Source organism: Lagenorhynchus albirostris, chromosome 17 (assembly GCF_949774975.1).
Source record: "Lagenorhynchus albirostris chromosome 17, mLagAlb1.1, whole genome shotgun sequence".
Lineage (NCBI taxonomy): Eukaryota > Metazoa > Chordata > Mammalia > Artiodactyla > Delphinidae > Lagenorhynchus > Lagenorhynchus albirostris.
In genome coordinates, this window is record NC_083111.1 from 14,500,127 (window position 1) to 14,521,076 (window position 20,950).

Here is a 20,950-nt window from a genome sequence, read left to right on the forward strand (position 1 = left end):
TTGAGCTTTGCTAGACCTCAGGATCCCAGCATAAAAGCTAGTACTAGTTCCATATTTAAAACCACTCAATTATACCCACACACACACACACACACACATATATATATATTTATATATTTATATATGTTATCTTAAAACTAGGCAGAGGGGGAAAGTACAGTGAATTTTGCTGGGAGGGAATCTCAACCTTTACTTTCATGGAATTCCCAGTATGTTTCCCATAGGTATAAAGTTACAAAAAGCATTCAGATTTCCAAAACAACCCACAACAATGTACTCAACATACTACATTATGCATCAGAATTCCAATACATGCACAGAAGCAGACCTCCCTCCCCAATAGCATTCAGAGGTTCCCCCCAAATAACACACGTGCTGGGAAATGGGCACCAGCTCCGAAACAGTGTTGGGGAGGTCCATGGCCCAATATCACAGAAGTTTCAGAAATGAAGATGGAGGTAAGAAGCTGCATATGGCAGATGGCCAGCAAGATACAAGAAGACCAAGCCACAGTCATTCCTTTGAAAGGCAATCAGTTCTGTCTAGAGTTTCTCCAGGAGAATAGTTTCCAACCCTGACAGACCAACAGGATCATCTGGGAAATTTTTAAAAGGAACAGATTCTAGGGTCTAACCAGAGTTCTATTAAATCAGACCCTGAGGGAATACCCTGGTGGTCCAGTGGTTAGGACTCAGTGCTTTCACTGCTGGGGCATAGGTTCAATCCTTGGTCGGGGAACTAAGATCCCACAAGCCTTGTGGCGAGGAAAAAAAAAAAAATTAGACCCTGAGAGGTGGGTCTAGGAATCTGCATTGTTAAGGATGCTTCTCTGATAATAACGATGTTCAGACATGTTTAAGAATCCTATTCTGGGGTTTTGATACTAGAATGATGGACTGATGTCACATTTTACATGTCACAGTTTTCAAATATCCTTTAAGCCTTAGTTTCGTCTTACGGATTTTGATTTCTATTTAAGTACCTCCTCAGCAAATGCAATGCCCTGTGGTTTCCTCTATTTTTAGCACTTACCATGATTTTTAATTACTTTTTGGTTACTTGTTTATTGTTTGTCTTCTCCCCTAGACTAAGCCCTGTGAAAGCAGTTCTGTTCCAGCAACTAGCACAAAGCAGGCGACTATAAAACTTTGCTGAATGAGAGGACACGATATTCACTTATTTCATTTCATCTTATTGCCCAGTGTGTAATGTCCATGGGGTAGAGTTATCTCTTTAGAAACCCTCCTACACTGTTGATGGGAATGTAGCCACTACGGAGAGTGTTCCTTAAAAAACTAAAAATATCAATAGAATTACCATGTGATCCAGCAATCCCACTCCTGGTCATATATCCAGAAAAGATGAAAACTCTAAGTTGAAAAGGTACATGCACCCCAGTGTTCACAGCGGCACTATTTGTAATAGCCAAGACATGGAAGCAACCTAAATATCCACCAGCAGATGAATGGATCAAGAAGATGTAATATTCTTATGTAATATATATATAATGGGATATTACTCAGCCATACAAAAGAATGAAATAATGTCATCTGCAGCAACGTGGATGGACCTAAAGATTATCATACTAAGTGAAGTGAGTCAGACAAAGACAAATATCGTACAATATAACTTACATGTGGAATCTAAAAAAATGATACAAATGAACTTACTTACTAAAACAGAAATAGACTCACAGACATAGGAAACAAACATGGTTACCAAAGGGGAAAGGGCAGGGAGGGATAAATTTGGAATTTGGGATTAACAGATACACACTATGATATATAAAACAGATAAACAGCAAGGACCTACTGTATAGTGCAGGGAACGATATTCAATATCTTGTGATAACCTATAGTGGAAAAGAATCTGCAAAACAATATATACCTACAGATATATATATATGAAACTGAATCACCTTGCTGAACACCTGAAACACTGTAAAACAACTATACTTGAATTTTTTTTTAAAAAAAGAATTATCTCTAGATCTGTTGAGAATTATCACTTTCTTATTCCCAAGTTAATGGGATGGACCAGAGCAGCTGGGTGGCCCAAGATCACGTGGTGGTCACGTGGCAGGACCAAGTCTCGCACAAAAACTCAGGTTCCACTTTCACTCCCTTTCCACGCTCCCACACTGCCTCCCTCAGCGAATATTACAACTGGATTCCAAATTATTAATATCAAACTTGCGAAGAGATGGCCCCTGGGTCTCAAAGTCTCATGTTTCTTGGCATGACAGGCAATTGTGCAACTCAGAAGCATAAGCCACTGGGGACGTATGTAGAAACCCTGAACTCCCTCTATTCATTTAACAGAGAAACAATATACATGGTGTAAGGTGGGAAAAAGAAAGTTCACTCGAAAACTCTGGCATGATAAATTCTAGCTCTCGTAAAAAGAAAAATGCATGTTATAAGAGGAAGATTATTTAGCTACAAAAAAAAAATCCTCACAAAACTGTTAGTAAAAGAACCCTTTGCGGGAAAGAAAGAAAAGCACATTTAATGGAAACTTGAATACGGAGGGGAGATTAATGAATAAAATATCATGAGTTCTAAACTAAATAATTTACAGGAAACCAAAAGGAATATCTAGGAAGAAGAAATTCTGGAAATTAAATGGATAAAAATACAATAATAATGTCGAAATGACTAAACTGGTCATTTAAAATCTGATTTGAACAATAATGAAATTAGAAACTCATCCATTTGGGACTAGCAATACTTTGTTAACACAGACTTTGACCTATTTGTCCTATACCTGGAGAAGTGACATTTAATCACAACAGCAGGTTTAGATTGTATGGAGTCATAAGGGAAATCAGTTACTGAGCCTGTTAACACAATGGCAAAAAAAAAAAAGTGAATTTTTCAAATTATATGTACACAAAGTATTTCAGCAAACATCTCTCATAAGAGAAGAATACAAAGAGAGAGCAAATCATAGCAAATTAGGTAATAAAATCAGCGATAAAATATCTGGCCCTTTTAGAAAGAGAACAGTGCCTTATGGAACACAGTAATGGTATCTGACTCACACCGTAACTTATATTCACAAACCTCGTTAACATTGGTCTATGCCTACCCAGTGAGTTCACCACCTACAGACATGAGATAACCCTTCCCAAGGGTTATAGCCTTGTACAGTGGAACACCCGTTTGTGGCTTAAATGTCGGAATTCCACACCAGGATAAGGGAGTCCAGTGCCCCAGACCCCAGTGGAGGTTTTGAGAGCTGGAGTAGGCACTCTGTACACAGTGGAACGGGCCAAGCCGCAGTAGACAGCCGAGAGAGCGAAAGCTCAGCATCCTGGTGGAGTCATGATGAAGATCCAAGGAAATGGTCCACTGAAATCCACAGGGGCCAAGCAGAGTGAAAGAAACAAGGGGCCAGGCAACGAGCATAAAATGGGAGGCACCCGGGCAAAGCGGGCTGGTTGACAATTCAGGGTAGGAAGTGGAGCCTGCAGAGATTTTCTGAGACACTTGCCAGGTGTTATTGTAGCCAAAAGCCTTCAAAGTAGATAGAGGAGGAACTGATGCCAGTTCCTAAAGACAGAAGAAACCCAAATGATAACAAATACTGATAACGCGACCATTATCTGCGTGAGTCACATGGCTCGTTGATGTGAATCCAAACTTTACTCCGGACATCACCCCTTTCCAACTTTTTAGGTAAAATCTTTTGTAAGTGTAATTAAATACAGAAAAATCAATTCATTAGGCCTTTGCTTCCTTTCTTTGTGCAAGCAAACTCTGAATGTGGCGCCCCAGACAATAAACTCACTACGGAGAGAGAGAGAAGGAAGAGGTTTTGATAATAATCTATAAACTATCGTTTGATCATGAAAAAATACAGAGTAGAAGAAATGCAAACATTCCTACTCTAGCAACAGCAAGGTAAGGTCATATTTCTGGGAGACAGTATAAAGCAACTCCTGTGTTTTTTCTTCTACACCTCCAAGTCTAATACACACACACACACACACACACACACACACTTTCACGTGATCATAGATCGCCCTCCATGAGAGGAGGTGAGCAAACAGGCCCATTTCTGTACTTCCCGGGCATCATCTCTTTGCACTTTTACACAATCCATCCCACCTTCCCGTCTATAATAAACCACATGAGCTGAGACATGAGGAAGCCAAGACCCAGGAGGGTCACTGGGTAGTGGCAGTAGGCCCACTCCAGGAACCACAAAAGGCTCTGGAGTTACCAGAACTTGCTGGCTGGAGACCTGATCAGAGATTTTAAAGTCTAGAATAGGACAGAAAAAAGCACAAAGACAGCCCATGAGCATGTGTGTTTCGGGCTCCCTCCCTGTGCTCCTTAGCAATTACACTTGATTATAGCCAACAGCTCACATCATAATTATCTGAAGCCCATAGCAAGAGCATCTCGTCTGGAAGCTATTAATAACCTGAAAGCTTTGTCTTCTTTCTCCCTGTGGTCACCCTTTACTTCGTAGGGGAGATGACCCTCCAGACCCAGTGAAGCACAGAGTCCAGGCATCACTATGGGGCTTGGGAGAGGAGATGCACGCCCCCAGGAGAGGCGCCGCCTAGCCAAGAACAACCCTGATGTCACGGAACTACATACCTCTTCCCACCAGCTCGGGGCCAGCCTAACACACGGTGACCTGAGCAGGAGCAGTGAGTGCAGGCAACCGGTTCAGAAAAGCCACAAGAGAAGCTGTGCCCTGCCAGTGACGACGAAAACGAACACCACTCTCTTCCCAAACAGGATGAAATTTGTTTTTAATAATGACAGCCCACTTGGAGTGTTTAACCATGTGCCAGGCCAGGTCCTGTTTTAAGTGCATCACACGCATTAACTCACAACTAGCTCACAATGATCCAAGTGTTAACAGAGGTGGGATCGAGCAGAGAGAGGCCACAGAACCTGCCCCAGGTTACACCCTGGCAGAGCTGGGATTCGAATCCAGGCAGCCTGGCACCAGCGGCCACACTCTCAACCACAAGATTGAACTGCCTTGAATACGCTAACTTCCAGATCTACGCCACAGTAGGCCCAGAAGAAATCAGAAAGTAGAGTCCAGGAAGACCCTTCGAGATGCTCTAATTCAATTCCATCCAAATTCGAAAACTGAAACCCAGAGGTGTCAAGTGACTTACTAGAGGTCACACAGCTCACAGATCACCTTCAATCGTCCAGAACAGATGGTGCTAAACAAATAGTCAAACTAGACTGTAAGTTCCTTGAGGCCCATGAGTCACTTTTTAGGGTTATTTTTAGAAATACAGTAGATAGTGACTCTCCTCTTCCAGTGTTCCAATCCCCAATTAAGCTTTTTTGTTTTGTTTTGTTTTGTTTTGTTTGCAGTACGCAGGCCTCTCACTGTTGTGGCCTCTCCCGCTGCAGAGCACAGGCTCTGGACGCGCAGGCTCAGCGGCCATGGCTCACGGTCCTAGCCGCTCCGTGGCATGTGGGATCTTCCCAGACCAGGGCACGAACCCGTGTCCCCTGCATCGGCAGGCGGACTCTCAACCACTGTACCACCAGGGAATCCCCCCAATTAAGCTTTTAAAAAAATTTTAAAAAGTCATCATAGATTAGATTAGAAGTCTTCTGGTGCGGTCAAACTGGATTATTTTGCAGAAAAAGAAACTGAGGTCCTGAAAGGTTATGTAACTTAGTCAAAATTATATCAGTAATTACAGATGAATTTGTGTCAAATTACAAATTGGTCCCTATATGTGGTTTACCATTTCTACAAGACTGGATGACCTGGAAGGTTTAAGTCCTAAATTAGTCATTCCCAAAGTGGTATGAGATGTCATATAAGTGAATAAATAAGTGTCCAGTAAGAACCCATGTGAGGGTCCCCCGGCCTCTCCCTAACAACAATGGTTCTAGAACCTAAAATGAAAGAAAGAATGTATAAAGGAGGACACTGCACACCCAAAAAACTGAATCCAGCAACTGGAAGGTAGCACATCATCTCTCTTCCGTTCTTGCATTTAGCAACCACTGCCTTCCATCAATCCTAATTAAAGAAATGAAAACTAATTTCTTTTGAAAGTTTCACAAGGATGAAATAACTAGAGACATCTTAAATACCAGCAAAACTAAATTTCAGAATTATTATTCCGAGATATATTTTTTACTCAAGTCTTTCTCGTAGGAAACTTTTGAGATTTACCTCAGGAAGATTTTTGCATCTTGTTAAAGGTTGCTGCTGCCCTCCACCTAAAGGAAAGCCATGAAAATGCAGTTCAAATCAGGAAAGGTTTACCTTCCAGCTGAAATTAAACACCAGGGACATAAGCATATTTCTAGACAAAATACCAGCAAATATATTTCACCCAATAATATAAAGACACTTTGGAAACCAGGATTGTTGGTCCATCTTTATACATTGATCAGAAGCTGATTTACAACCAGAATGCTAGGCCTAGAATTCACTACACAATCTTGTTCACTTAAATTTCTCCCCTCTTCTCACTAAAAAAAAAAAAGCATCTTTTTTTTTTACTGAAATATAGTTGATTTACAATGTTGTACCAATCTCTGCTGTACAGCAGTGACTCAGTTATACACACATAGACATTCTTTTTAAAAAAAGCCTCTTAAAACTTCTATGTCCTTCATAAGAACTCAAGGCCAAAAAATTAGGAAAACACCTAATAAGACCAAAACCTACCATCATCATCATAATTATTATTATTATTGAAATATTATAGCTAAGAACTCTCACATGCTAGAAACTCAGGAACTGCACAACTCAGTTTCAGACACTTGCAAATTATGTAATTTCATCCTTCTGAAAATATTAATTACATGAATATGGTTTTTACTTTTAAGCAACAGTAACCTGCACCTGCCTTTCTAGGTTATATTAGGTAACAGGGGTTAGCATTTTTGCAGGGTGACAGTTTCAAAAGCCATCATAACTCCCAGGACGGTAAGAAGAGTCTGAATTTACCGTCAGGTAATACACAGCTGCCTGGAAAAGGAGTAAAAGGAATGTCTGACTCCCTGGGGACAACTGTCACATGGCGACATCACTCAAGCCACCAGGGTGTGGAGGAAGTGCCAAGAGACTCACTTCCGATGGCTCAAGGAGAACAGAAGAGGCTACGACTCCTCTCCAGACCTGAGTCCCAAGTTCCAGAACAAGATCATATCCAGCCAGGATGAACAAGGCACAGAACTAAAGAACTGAAGAGATGACAGGAATCTAAGAAACCGCTAACCTTGCTGCCTCCTCTCCTTCACACGTAACAAAATTAAGAAACTGAGCCAAAGTCACACCAGAAATTTATAAACGTTTTCCTCCCCCCTCCCCTCCCCTCCCCCTCCCCCGCCCCTCCCCTCCCCCTAATGTCAACAGAGCTCAGGCCTTGAACACTGACCTTGAGTGCTGGTTTTGCCACCTTTCAGATGAACTTGAGCACATTACTTAACCTTGATTTTCTCATCTATAAAATGTGAAAAATGAAAGTAGCTGCTGATTTTCAACCAGGAAGCCAAGACTACACAATGGGAAAAGGATAGCCTCTTCAGCAAATGATTTTGGAAACTAGATATCCACATGCAGAAGAGTGAAGTTGGACCCTTACCTTACACCGTACACAAAAATTAACCCAAATGGCATTAAAGACCTAAACGTAAGGCCTAAAACTACCGAGATGAAAACATAGGGGAAAAACTTCAAGACACTGGATTTGGCAATGATTTCTTGGATATGACACCAAAAGCAGACAACAAAATAAAAAATAGACAAATGATACTACACCAAACTTAAAAACTTCTGCACGTTAAAAGAAACAATCAACAGAGTGAGAAGGCAGTCTACAGAATGGGAGAAAAATAATTGCAAATCATATATCTGATAAGAGTCTGATATCCAGAATAAATGACCTTCTACAGGTCAACAATAACAAAAGTAATCTGATTAAAAAATGGCACTGGGGCTTCCCTGGTGGCGCAGTGGTTGAGAGTCCGCCTGCCGATGCAGGGGACACAGGTTCGTGCCCCGGTCCGGGAAGATCCCACATGCTGCGGAGCGGCTGGGCCCGTGAGCCATGGCCGCTGGGTCTGCGTGTCCGGAGCCTGTGCTCTGCAACGGGAGAGGCCACAACAGTGAGAGGCCCGCGTACCACTAAAAAAAAAAAAAAAAAAATGGCACTGGACTTAAATAGACATTTCTCCAAAGATATACAAATGGCCAAAAAGCACATGCCAAGATGTTCAACATCACTAATCATTAGGGAAATGCAGATCAAAACTACAATGAGGTATCAACTCACACCCATCAGGATGGCCACTATCAAAAGAACAGAAAATAACAAGTGTTGGTGAGGATGCAGAGAAGTTCAAACCCTTATACACTATTGGTGGGAATGTAAAATGGTGTAGCCACTATGGAAAACAGTAGGGATGTGCCTCAAAAAATGAAAAATAGAGCCACCAGATGATCCAGCAATCCTATTTCTGGGTATATATCCAGAAGTATTTAAATCAGGATCTCAGAGAGATATCTGCACACCCACGTTCATAGCAGCATTATTCACGATAGCCAAGAAGTGGAAGCAGCCCAAGTGTCCATCCACAGATGAATGGATTTTAAAATATGGTATAAACATACTGTGTAATGTTATGCAGGAACTCTGTCACATGCTTCAACACAGATGAACCTCAAGGACATTATGCTGAGTGAACTAAGCCAGTCACAAAGGGACAAATACTGTGTAATTCCACTCATGTAAGTATCTAAAGTAGTCAAAACCACAGAAACAGAAAGTAGAAAGGTGGTTGCCAAGGGCTGAGGAGAGGGGAAATTAGTGTTTAGTGGGTATAAAGTTTCAGTGCTGTAAGATGAAAAACAAATTAGAGATCTAGTGCACAACAGTGGGAATACACTGAACACTACTAAACTGTACAGTTAAAATGGTTGAGAGTAATTTTAATGTTATGTGTTTTTTACCACCGTAAAAAAAGGGGGAAAAAATGTACCTGTCACATAAGAGTTGTTCTGAGGATAAAATAAGATGATAAAGCATTCAGCACAATGCCTGCCATACATTAAACATTCAAACATATTTGCTGTTAAAAATAGCCCTTGTTGGGCCTGCCTGGTAGTGCAGTGGTTGAGAGTCCGCCTGCCGATGCAGGGGACACGGGTTCGTGCCCCGGTCCGGGAAAATCCCACATGCCGCAGAGCGGCTGGGACCCTGAGCCATGACCACTGACCCTGCGCGTCCGGAGCCTGTGCTCCGCAACGGGAGAGGCCACAAGAGTGAGAGGCCCACGTACCACACAAAAAAATAGCCCTTGTTAGACCCCATGTATGAAACCATACCAAAGGCTTTTTCTTTTGATTTAATTAAGCTCTCATTTATTTTTAAGAGAAATTCTAGGTCTTAAATGCCTTATTAAATCTACCCTACGTCTCCTCTTGAGGTCCAACTATTTAGCTGGTGAGCTCTGCTTTAAAATGCTGATTAATTGCTTTATAGTTTGCCAGAATTCCTCATCTTGATGTTTTCTTTTACCATCGCCACTGAAACAGAGCTCAGATAAAGGGGGAAATGACATACCACTCCCCTTAGTACATACATGTCACGCACACATACACACGTCATTCCTCTTCAAGGGTTACAATAGTCTCAACTCCAAAAATATGTCTAGAAAATCTCTATGGTTAAAAACTTTTAGGGAATTCCCTGGCGGTCCAGTGGTTACAACTCCACGCTTTCACTGCCAAGAGCCTGGGTTCCATCTCTGTCTGGGGAACTAAGATCCCACAAGCCGCCTGGTGTAGCCAAAAAAAAAAACTTTTAAGCTGATGGGAAGTGAAGTCACAGTAAAAACCATGAAACCCTTCGTATCTTTACACCCACTAAAAATAATCTACCATGGCACACTACAGTATCTCCCATGATCTACTAAGAAAATAATATCGTATAGATACTATGCTGTCTACTGGGTAATATGTAGCAATGAGTAATGAACAGTTCATCTCTATTTCCTATCTCTTGTTTGCTAGAAGGCTTTCCTATTTACAAAGACAGGTTCTTCCTGGGTCTTCTCCATCCAAGTGTTCAATGCTTTCTAATTCTGTGACCTAGAGATTTCTACTTCCAGTCCCAAGATATAAGAAACACAAAATAGGGCATTCCCTGGTGGTCCAGTGGTTAGGGCTCCACGCTTCCACTACAGGGGGCACAGGTTCGATCCCTGGTCTGGGAACTAAGATCACACATGCCGCAGGGCACTGCCAAAAAAAGAAACACAAAATAACATAGTAACTTGAATGCTTAAGATGAAAAAAGTTGAAAGCATCACTAGTGACAGTTTTTTGTAGGGTAATTCCTTGTTGTGGGATCTGTCCTGTGCAATGTACGATGTTTAGCAGAAACATAGGCCAAGATATCACTAAATGCCACGAGGTCCCCTTCAAATTTTGACAATCAAAGTTGACTCCAGGCATTAACAAGTGTGTCCACTGCGAGTGGAGGGAATTACCTCTAGTTGAAAACCACCATTTTAGAATGACCCGTAACCTATGCTGTTTCCCACTGGGAGCTGAGGTTCAGAACATACAGAGCCTGGATACTGAGAATGGTCTTGGACGAGGAGGACCACCCAGGAGATAGGGTGGAATCCCTGTCTCTTTTCTCTAGATCAGGGAGACGGAAAACACAGGGTGAGAGCACCAGCTCCGGCAGAAGTACCCAACACAGCAGAACACATCGGCACGGACACATGGTCTCTATTTCCGAATATTTCCCCCAAAAGACACAAGAGAACCATCCAAACACCCAGGTATGTTTCTTCACCTTCACTTCTCTCTGAAGCCTTCATTCCTAGAATGCCTACTCTAACATCCATTTTGCCTCCATTTTTCTTTTCCAAAATCTCTATTCCTTCTTTTTAAAATGATGCCCAAGGGCTTCCCTAGTGGTGCAGTGGTTAAGAATCCACCTGACAATGCAGGGGACACAGGTTCAAGCCCTGGTACGAGAAGATCCCACATGCCGTGGAGCAGCTAAGACCGTGCGCCACAACTACTGAGCCTGTGCTCTAGAGCCCACGAGCCACAACTACTGAGCCCACGTGCCACAATTACTGAAGCCCGTGTGCCTAGAGCCTGTGCTCCGCAACAAGAGAAGCCACCGCAATGAGAAGCCCATGCACCACAATGAAGAGCAGCCCCCGCTCGCCACAACTAGAGAAAGCCTACGTGCAGCAACAGACCCAACGCAACCGAAAATAAATAAATAAATAAATTTATTTAAAAAAAAAAAAAGCAGAGCCAAGTGTGTGGGTTTGTTTGCTTTTCCCCCACCAAAGGGCCTTATAAGGTGAGCTCAGAGCTCACCTGGGTTTGCAGAGGTCACAGATTTACCTCTAACATGTAGAGTTCCACCAACAGAGAGAAACCCATCAGCCCAGAGCCTCCAGGGTGGTGAGAGCAAAAAGAAAGTGGTGCTTCCTTTGGTTAATAGCAAAATGAACATCTTTTGTCCCAAGCCACTCTCTCGGTGGACTCAATAGCGATCACGATGGAATTCAGAAAAGTTGCCACAGCTTATGATACACCCAAAACTGACATCTTGCTTTTGCAAATGCAGTAAATGACGGAAGGGTTCTTCCTGATGAGATAGAACCTCAATCAGCAGCTGGTTTTGCCAACAGTGGATCCAACCCCAAGCCCACAGAGAAACTCTCCACCGATCAGAAAAGTCAAAGATCTATGGTCTTTAGACCCTTGTTGCTCAAAACATGACCCTTTGACCAGCAGCTCTGGCCTCACCTGGGAGCACATTAGAAATGCAGAATCCCAGGCCCCGCCCCAGACTTCCAGAAGCAGAATCGGCATTTTGAAAAGACACCCTGGAGATTCACATACACACCTTAAAGCTTCAGAAGGACCGAACCACACAGATAACAGAATCCACAGCAATGTTAAAGATGTATCATAACATAACAGCTCACCTGTTATTTGCAGGTGAGCTGAATACATCACTGTCCGTCCACTGCCTTTTCCACAGTGATGCAGGAAGCCCTTCTGCTTTTCAGCTAGAATCTGAAGTTGGTTTATCTGTCAGCATCTTAGACTGACTAGTTTGTCTTAGAGGCCAAAGGTGACCAACCAGGGAGCTCATATAAATTCAGGACTTGTCAAGGGTACAGAAGATGTACTCATTGGGACACAGATGAACTGTCCCAGGTATATGTGAAACTCACCAACATCCTAGCAAGGAGCTGCCGAGCCACCAACACCCAGCTCTCCTCACTCTGCACTGCATCCATCCCAATAATTCCTCCACATGCCCTGGATCATGGCCTCAAATCCCTTAACGGTCACTCTCCCTGGTATTAGTTTCCAGCGGAGATTTTTTTTTTTATTTATTCATGATTTGTACAGAACCTACTTCCCAAAAGGGACTGTACGTGGCTTACAAAGATGAATACCTTGTAAACAAGATGAGCAAAATTAAAGCAGAATAAATACCCAGTTTGCAGTCTCAGAAGAGAGTATATTCACATGATCTTTCCTCTCTTGGCCCACCTCACGCCCCCATCACTGCTCCTCCCCGGGAAAGCAGAAGGGGGTTAACGTGACAGATGAATCTGAAAATAAACTGGGATGCTCAGTTCATTTCCTCCTCTTTGCCTCTTGGAGGTGAGTGTGCACACGGGCCGTAAAAATTCTCCCCTGCTCCTTTTCAGCACAAGTCTTGCACACACACCCCTCGACCACAGGTCACGTGGGGAGACCCAGGGCTGCCACCCTGTTGAGGTCCAGCATTGCCGGCGGCTGGATGGGTAAGTCTATTTAATAGTGCGATTATGGGGCTTCCCTGATGGCACAGTGGTTAAAACTCCGCCTGCCAATGCAGGGGACACAGGTTCAAGACCAGGTCTGGGAGGATCCCACATGCCACGGAGCAACTGGGCCCGTGCGCCACAACTACTGAGCCTGCGCGTCTGGAGCCCATGCTCCGCAACAAGAGAGGCCGCGATAGTGAGAGGCCCACGCACCGCGATGAAGAGTGGCCCCCGCTTGCCACAACTAGAGAAAGCCCTCGCACAGAAACGAAGACCCAGCACAGCAAAAACAAATTAATTAATTAATAAACTCCTACCCCCAACATCTTCTAAAAAAAAAAAACATTGTCCTGTACAAAGTCTAAGGAGTGATTTCCCATACAAAGTTTTAATTTCCTACATAATGCTTCTTTCCTTTTTCCCAATTGTAAAGAGATATGTTTAAAGGTTTTGGTGCTCAGATGGAGTAGAATATCTTCCACTCTTCACTCTGCCCACTCTCCAGGATGAGTCTGAATTCGCTTCTAACACAGCAAAGTGCTGCTGCTTCCAGTTGGCCCAGTGCTTACCCACATGTAATCCCATTTGCTCCTCAAAATATCACCGTGCGGGAAACAAATGTAACAATCCCCAGGTGGAGACGGAGGCTGGGAGAAGTTAAGGGATTTGTCTACGATCAGATCTGTCTCCTGACCAGTCACTGGTAGAGCCAGACGAAAATACAGATCGGCCTCGTCCGTGCTCTTTCTAAGGCACTGTCCCGACTCCGACAGGGGACACACCAGGGAGGTGGGGTGGCTGTCCCCACACTTGGCCAACAGCTGGCCCATTGCCAATCCTCACCTATCCTGAAAATCACCCCATCGGAGTTGTGGCTTTCTATTCTAGAAAAGCGTCCTTTTTCTTCCTTTTCCCACCTGGTTAGCCATTCTCTCTTGCTTCCCTGTTTGGTTCATGAATTTCTTGCCCTGCAAAAGGTCACACTTTCTCTCTCTCTCCTTGAGATACAATTACAAACCATGGTGCACTTGCTAACCTTACTTCTTCATAACTACAAAGCTTTCTCTATGCTCCGGGTCAACGCTGAGCCTCTCTCCTTGCAGAAGGAGTTAGGGCATTGAATGGGTGCAAAGACCGCTGGATCTCATTTACGACCACATCTCTTCTACGCTGAAAGCTGCCAGAATGTTAACACCGGAACTTTCAAAAGATTAAGGTATACATTTACATTCCATTTCAATGGTTTCTACTTTAATTCAGATATTTGTTCCTGCCTGCAATTATTAATCTGCTACCTGCTTTTTTTCCCCCTTCTTCTTCTGTGGTTGTCATCAGTTAGAAAGACTGACCAAAAACTTAAGAAAAGGGTGGGGAGTGGACAAGGTAATATAGAAGAACAGTTTTGCAGAAAATAACAAAGATATATAACAGTTATTTATTAGGAAAAATTCCATGTGGTAATGGGTTAACACTGCTCATGTTCTAAGAATATAGTAGTCTCCCTGATTTGAATTTGTATGGAGGTAACCTGTAAAAGCTGCTTTAAAAGGTCTAAAGAATGGTCTCGTTTTGATCATGTTTTGATGCCTTTAGGCCAGTTCTGCATCCTTCTGCACCATATTCAGAACTCTACTGAACGTGGCCCATCTTTTGGTTTCAGTTGACTTTCAGATCCTCTTGCCAAAAAGCATGCGGCGTGGAGGGAAGTTCAAGGTCTCTGGGGTCAGACAGGCGTGGGTTTGACGCCCATCAGCAAGCCACTTAAATTCTCTGAGCCTTTGTTTCCTCATTCATAAAACAGGGAAAACAATTCCCATCTCATAAGGCCATTAAGAACATTAAATCAAAGAATACAGGTAAGATTCCTGGTACTCAAACCACTGGAGCTTTTACTGAGAGCCATGTAATAAACAGAGCCATGTAACAAGCAGAATTCTCATGAGTTTCCCAAAGAATGTGTCCTAAGGCATTCATCAAAATGTTTTCCAGAAGAGCCAATTATTAGTCAATATCTAAAGGAGAGGAGGAGGTGGTAGGTGGAGGAGGGGGGCGGGAGCAAATCCCATCTGTAGAACTTTCTTCCCCTTTCACATGTCACTTCGCTTGTTACCTTAAACTGGAAATATTTCTTCATTACATTGAAAGCACCTCAGTTGCTGGGATTGTGTCTCATTTTCGGTCTTCCCATAAGGAGTACAGTGCTCAGCACAGAATACGTACTTGCTCTTTTCATTCTTGATGGGCAACCACTACCAGAAAAGTTAAATCTCAGGGCTCTTACTAGTGGATGTTCTCTCTTTGCGTGGGGCTCTGCCTGTGTTTTTCATGAAGCAGATTTGTGTCAGTGGTACCTAGAAGCGGGATGGAAGGGAGACCCGAGTTTTCAAAGTAAATGGAGGAAAAGATCAGTAAGAATAAAGAAAACAAATTGGGATATTTACAGGGTCAAGGTGTCACTCTAAAGATTGCTGATTATTTTCAAAGAGAGAAACGTGTGTTTGCAATGGAAAGACCTGGCAATCACCCACGCAACTAAGTGATTAAACTCATCAACACTAATGAATGGCCAGATGGATCTAATCGAAAACACGGAGTGTCACCTGTGAAGTAGTCTGGCCGAAAACGCTTCACCTGAATCGAATTACACCTTTGAACTCCCGGTTTACAAGAAATATAGGGAATGGAGGAACAAGGTAAGTGACACCACGAGGAAATAATCAGATTAATCTAGAATGTGGAACATTCCACAAATCAACTAGCCTTGTCACTTCAAAAAGTCTATGTGGTAGAGAAAGAAAAAAGTTGAGGCACTGTTCTAGTTTAGCAAATGCTAAGAAGGCAAACAGCCAAATGCAATGTATAAATGAATCTCAACTGGCTCCTGGTGTGAAAATGTATGTAGCAGACTTCCCTGGTGGCACAGTGGTTAAGAATCCGCCTGCCAATGCAGGGGACACAGGGTAGATCCCTGGTCCGGGAAGATCCCACATGCAGCGGAGCAACTAAGCCCGTGCGCCACAACTACAGAGCCTGTGCTCTAGAGCCCACGAGCCACAACTACTGAGCCCATGTGCCACAACTACTGAAGCCCACGCACCTAGAGCCCATGCTCAGCAACAACAGAAGTCACCGCAATGAGGAGCCCGTGCACCACAACGAAGAGTAGCCCCTGCTTACCGCAACTAGAGAAAGCCTGCATATAGCAACAAAGACCCAACGCAGCCAATTAATTAATTAATTAATTAATTTAAATTACTTAAAAAAATAAATATCAGTAATAAATTTTTTTAAAAAGAAAATGTATATAGCTAAAAAAGACTGAGTGGACAATTAAGGAAATTTGAATATGGACTGGAATTTGATGACCATATGGAATGGTTATTAGCTTTCTTAGGACGTTTAAGCTCCTGAGTTATGTAAAAGAATGTCCTTATTTTCAGAAGATATGTGCTGAAGCCTAAAGGTGTCTACAATTACTTTCAAAGGGCTTAACCTCCCATCCAAAAATATATATATTTCTATACACACACACAAACTGATAAAGTAAATATGATAAAGTGAACAATTATTGAATCTAGGTGGTGGATATACTGATGTTCATTGAACTATTGTTTCAACTTTCCTGGATGTTTGAAAATTTGTCACAACAAATGTTAGAAAACATGGAGGCAAAGTAACAAGCAAGCTGTTCCTCTCTGCCTGAATAGAAATTTCTTTCTCTTACATTTAATAATAAAAACAAATTATAAAACTCTTGTCCTGATGCATTTGGGCCAGTTACTGGGGACTATAAATGGCTCAGACACCCTCTGTAACCGATTCTGGGGACAGCATACTGAGCAAAACGCATAGCCCTCTTCATTGAGTATCACTTTCACTGCCCTTTCACTGTCCAAGAGTACTGCTTTTCAGAAAATAGTAATGATGTTTCCCCCAATATCCTGTAACTGAGGGTCTTCAAACCAACAACAAAAATCGTTTTGGATAAACTTTACAACCTGTGATGTTGCTTCTGTATAAAGATAATCTAGTCATTCGATATCATTCAAGTTTTTTTTAAATAGCGACGCAGATGATACGTAATGAATACAGATATGAAGTCAATAAAGTGTGTTTCATGTAGTCTGGGTTCTCCACTAACTCTGCTCTTGGGGGCAGGAATGAGAAGCAGCTGTGGATGAAAGTAGTAAATAACCTTATTCCACACACAGCAGTTACTTCTATTCCTTCCTGACCCTTCTAGAAGGACAGCTTTGAGAAGATCAGCTTGATAAATTCGAGCTTTTCCAAAGATAGGCAGCAACAGAGAGAAGCACCACCCCACAGTTAAAAGTTTGTATTACTTGGGAAAAGACAAGTGTGAGTCTGAAAATTAGTTCAAAGAACGCTCAACTATTTGATTCTTTCCCAAACAGAAAACACACCACACTAAGGCCAAAAAAAAAAGAAAAAGAAGATAAACTGAAGCTTAATGCATATATATGATATAATGCCATATATTATACACAATATACAACATCCAGTAAAATGTGAAAGTGCTTCCTTTTGATTTTTGAGTGCAAGCTTATCTGAGAGGAAAGTCTTACCTAGGTACAAGGATGCATTTTCTTTCTTGACATTGTCGTCTAAGTAGGTTGGTCCCAGGGTATAAATAGGTGTGGAGCCCATTCCAATGAGAATCTGCGCGCAAACGAATAAAGCCACATAGACCCAGTGACTGTTTCCCCCCGAGTCCTTGAGGCAGGTGGGAGGCTCCGTCGTGGCCGAGGAGTTGCCATTCTGACACAGGCCGTAGTTGGCCGCCGAGGCATTCAGCTCTTGGATCTGGTAGGGGGGCGAGATGAAGTGAGGTAAAGCGAAAAGGGCGGCCCCCAGGGCAATGAGGAGTCCCCCCACGGCCAGCCACAGGGGCCGCCGCCCCCGGCCGCCGAAGTAGCTGACGAACACTACCACCACCAGGCTCCCGATGTCAAAGCAGCTGACCAGCAGCCCTGACTCGGAACTCTTCAGACTGTAGCGCCTTTCGATGGTGGTGATGACACTGCTCAGGTACCCGGAGACCATTAACGCCTGGATGAAGGTCAGAAAGCACATGCAAACCAGGAAACAGCGGGAATCGGTGAGGACCACATAGAAGCACCTTCTGCCCTGGAGCATGGCCAAAGTGGAGGACACCGATATGGGTTTGCCGATTTCCACCCTGTGGTGACTTTCCACCAGCCCTGCCATCTCTGCCGAAGTAGACGGGACGGAGGGGCTGGGGGCCCGCGGGCCAGGGCCTGGCTTCAGCTCCTGATGGCCAGAGGCGGGCTTGGAGTCTTCTCCGGCAGGATTCAGGTCTGGCCTGCAGGAGGCGCTGTTCAGGGCGGGTAAACTCTTGGACCTAAAGGTCTCGGGTTCGCACTTCTCTTGGACCGCTCCTACTCTGGCGCTGGCCTCCAGCTGCTCTCCCGCCTGGGGCTGCAGCCCAGTGCCTCCTTCCATGGCTCGTACAATTCAGATTCGATAGCCGGTCGCACTCAAGGACTCCGGCCCTTTTCATCCACCGGCAGGAGGGGCCGAAGCCGGGCCCAGGCAGTCGTGCCCACCAGGGACCGGGGCTGGGGATGCGGAGCCGCGCAGTAGGGCATCCTCACCAGCAGGGAGGTGCCCAGAGCATCCTGACCGCAGACGCGGCCCCGAGGCTCCTCAGCCGCGTGCCCCGGAGGGCAGGGGTCCGCGCGGTCCTGCGATGAGCCCTTAGGGTCCACCTCGGGTTGGCAGCTCGCGGCAGGAGCCTTGCGCGTCCCGGGCGCATCCCCTCCGCCGCCGCCGCCGCCGCCGCTCCGCCTGCAGCCCGGAGCGCGTACGCCCAGTGCCCAGCGTGGGGGCGGTTAGCGCTGCAGCCCGCGCCGCATCCCGCCCGGCTGGCTGGGCCAGAGGCGCTCGGTCCTCAACGCCTCGGCTCGCGACACCCTCGGGCGCAAAGCTGCCAACCTGCAAAGCAGAGAGAGGGCGGTCAGCGAAGGGCGCCTGCGGCTGGGACTGGCGTCCCGGCGCCCCGGGGGACAGCGCTGGGGCACTCGGAAGGTCCCAAGTGAGACCGAGGGATGAAAGAGGAGCGAAGCCCTAGAGGAGGAGGCGGCTACAGGCTGCAGCCTCTAGTGCCGGAACAATAAGCAGCAGGCGGTCGGCAGAGACCCTCCCTCATTGTCTACCGTGGACCTGCCCCCGCCCCGCCCCTTTTGCCTTAAACAGCGCATCTGCTTTTATACGTTAATAATTATCAAACTGGCAGCTCTGACTCAGAGACAGTGTCTTTTATTCTAGTGAACTAATTGCAACCTTTTGGCACTCCTACTCCATTACTCAAAATGGAAAAGGCCCAAAAGAACAAAGGAAAGTTTTTTGGTTTTGGTTTTGGTTTTGGTTTACAAACACTGTGCACTCCCACTCCCGATTTTTAAAAATAAAAGAAAGGGGGAAAGCTAGGTGTGTAGAAATGTGTGTACACAATTGTGCGCAGGCACGTGTGCGCGACTGGATGTGAATCCGTCTCCTCCATCAGAGACACGTATTCAAAGCCCAAGGCAACAGCAAAAAGGTCAGAGTGCTTGCCTCTTTATTCCCAACACTAAAAATAACACCCCTGTCCCCAGCCGCCGGGGAGAACTATTCAATTACAAATACCAGGAGCGTTCGAGGCTGCGGCCCACACGAAGTCCCAGCGCGCTGTGTCAAGCGAAACAGAAAATCAATTTGCATTGCGGAGAGGTGGGGAAGCCACAACCAAACAAAGAGATGCCGGCGCGTTGTCACAGCGCGCTGGGAGCCCACGGATCCGGCTTGGCACTCGCAGGCGGCCAGGGAGGTGTGCTATTTACATCCCGCGCAGCCCGCGAGCGTGGGCTCCGGGTGCGCGCACGCGCGCTCACACACACACACACACACACACACACACACACACACACACACACACACACACACAAACACACACACCGGCGTGTCTGTGTCGGAACCCCCTCGCGCGATCCGGCACCCTGCTTGAATTCAACGCGAGCCGAAAACAGGTGTGTCCCCGGGGTAAACCTGCGCCCCAAATCTCGGGGACTCCCACTCCATTCCTCCGGCCCGGGGGGATGTGCACCAGGTGGGAGAAAAGAGCCGGACTTCGCTGCATTGGGTTTCACTCTGCCGCGCGCTTTTGTGATGCTGCTGAGAAAAGAAAGGAGGAAGGGTAAGGGAGAAAGGCGGAGAGCTTGGGATCCAGGGGCGGCCGCTCCGGCGTCTCCCTCGGCTCTGCTGTGCCAGCCCCGCTCCCAGATTCCCGGCCCGCCAGCCACTCACAGCCGGGGCTTCCCCGCCGCCTCCTTGCCCAGGCGCCTTCCCGGGGAACCCCACCGGCTGCCGCGCACCGAGCCGGGGAATCCCGGCAAACTCGCTCCCCGCGCCGGGGACGCCCGAGCCCCTGCGGAGCGGGCACCCGCACCGCAGCGCAGCCTCGGAAGGGCACACGGACCCCGGCCGGCGGCTCTCGGGGCCGGCGTGGCGCCCTGGGGAACACCTCCTGCGCGCGCGCGCGCACACACACAGACACACACCACCCGCAGGAGGACAGGCCCGCCAGGGACAGCTCGCCGCGCTGCCGGGGCGCACGAGCCGCCGCTACTCACTCGTGAGTCAGCCGGTCCGTCTGTTCGGCTGAGAGTGGAACGGCGGGAGGTGGGGACCTTGGAGGTGCGAGAGTAGTTGGGAGTCCCCTCAGGAGGCAGCCTCGGTCCAACCGCCGAGAATCAGTGAATGAAGTCTGTGACTCAGGCTGAACTCTTCCCCCCACCCCTCGCCTGTCTCCCTAGCCTCTCCGGACCCTCGCACACAGACGCGCCCCGAGAGGAGCAGCAGAGGGCGCAGGCGCGCGGGCAACCGCCCAGCCCAGCCCAGCCCAGCCCAGCCCAGCCCGAAGGCAGCGAGCCACCCGGCTGCCCATCACCTGAGAGGCGGGGGAACGCGAGGAGCCAGAGGGAGCAGGTCTCCAGAAAAGTCAGCTGCTGAGGTAGAGAGCCCACCCGGAATAAGGAAATTGTTTCTGTTCGTTTATTCTGTGCCGTGGACACCCACCATGTCTCAGAAACCATAGTAGGTTCTGGGGACGAAAGATG

General features: G+C 45.9%; 1 protein-coding gene across 3 annotated transcripts in view; it reads right to left on the reverse strand.

Annotated features, from left to right (window-relative positions):
• SLCO5A1 (solute carrier organic anion transporter family member 5A1) overlaps nt 1-20,652 on the reverse strand; it is a 127,300-nt gene extending 106,648 nt beyond the window's left edge. For all 3 annotated transcript variants that reach the window (XM_060128304.1, XM_060128305.1, XM_060128303.1), the window contains exons 1-2: nt 20,465-20,652; nt 17,399-18,788 (exon numbers count right to left, since the gene is read on the reverse strand). In XM_060128304.1, coding sequence (XP_059984287.1) covers nt 17,399-18,296 — 898 coding nt within the window. In that variant the 5' untranslated portion in view covers nt 18,297-18,788; nt 20,465-20,652. The remainder of the gene's footprint in view (nt 1-17,398; nt 18,789-20,464) is intronic.
• Nucleotides 20,653-20,950: the final 298 nt, after the last annotated feature.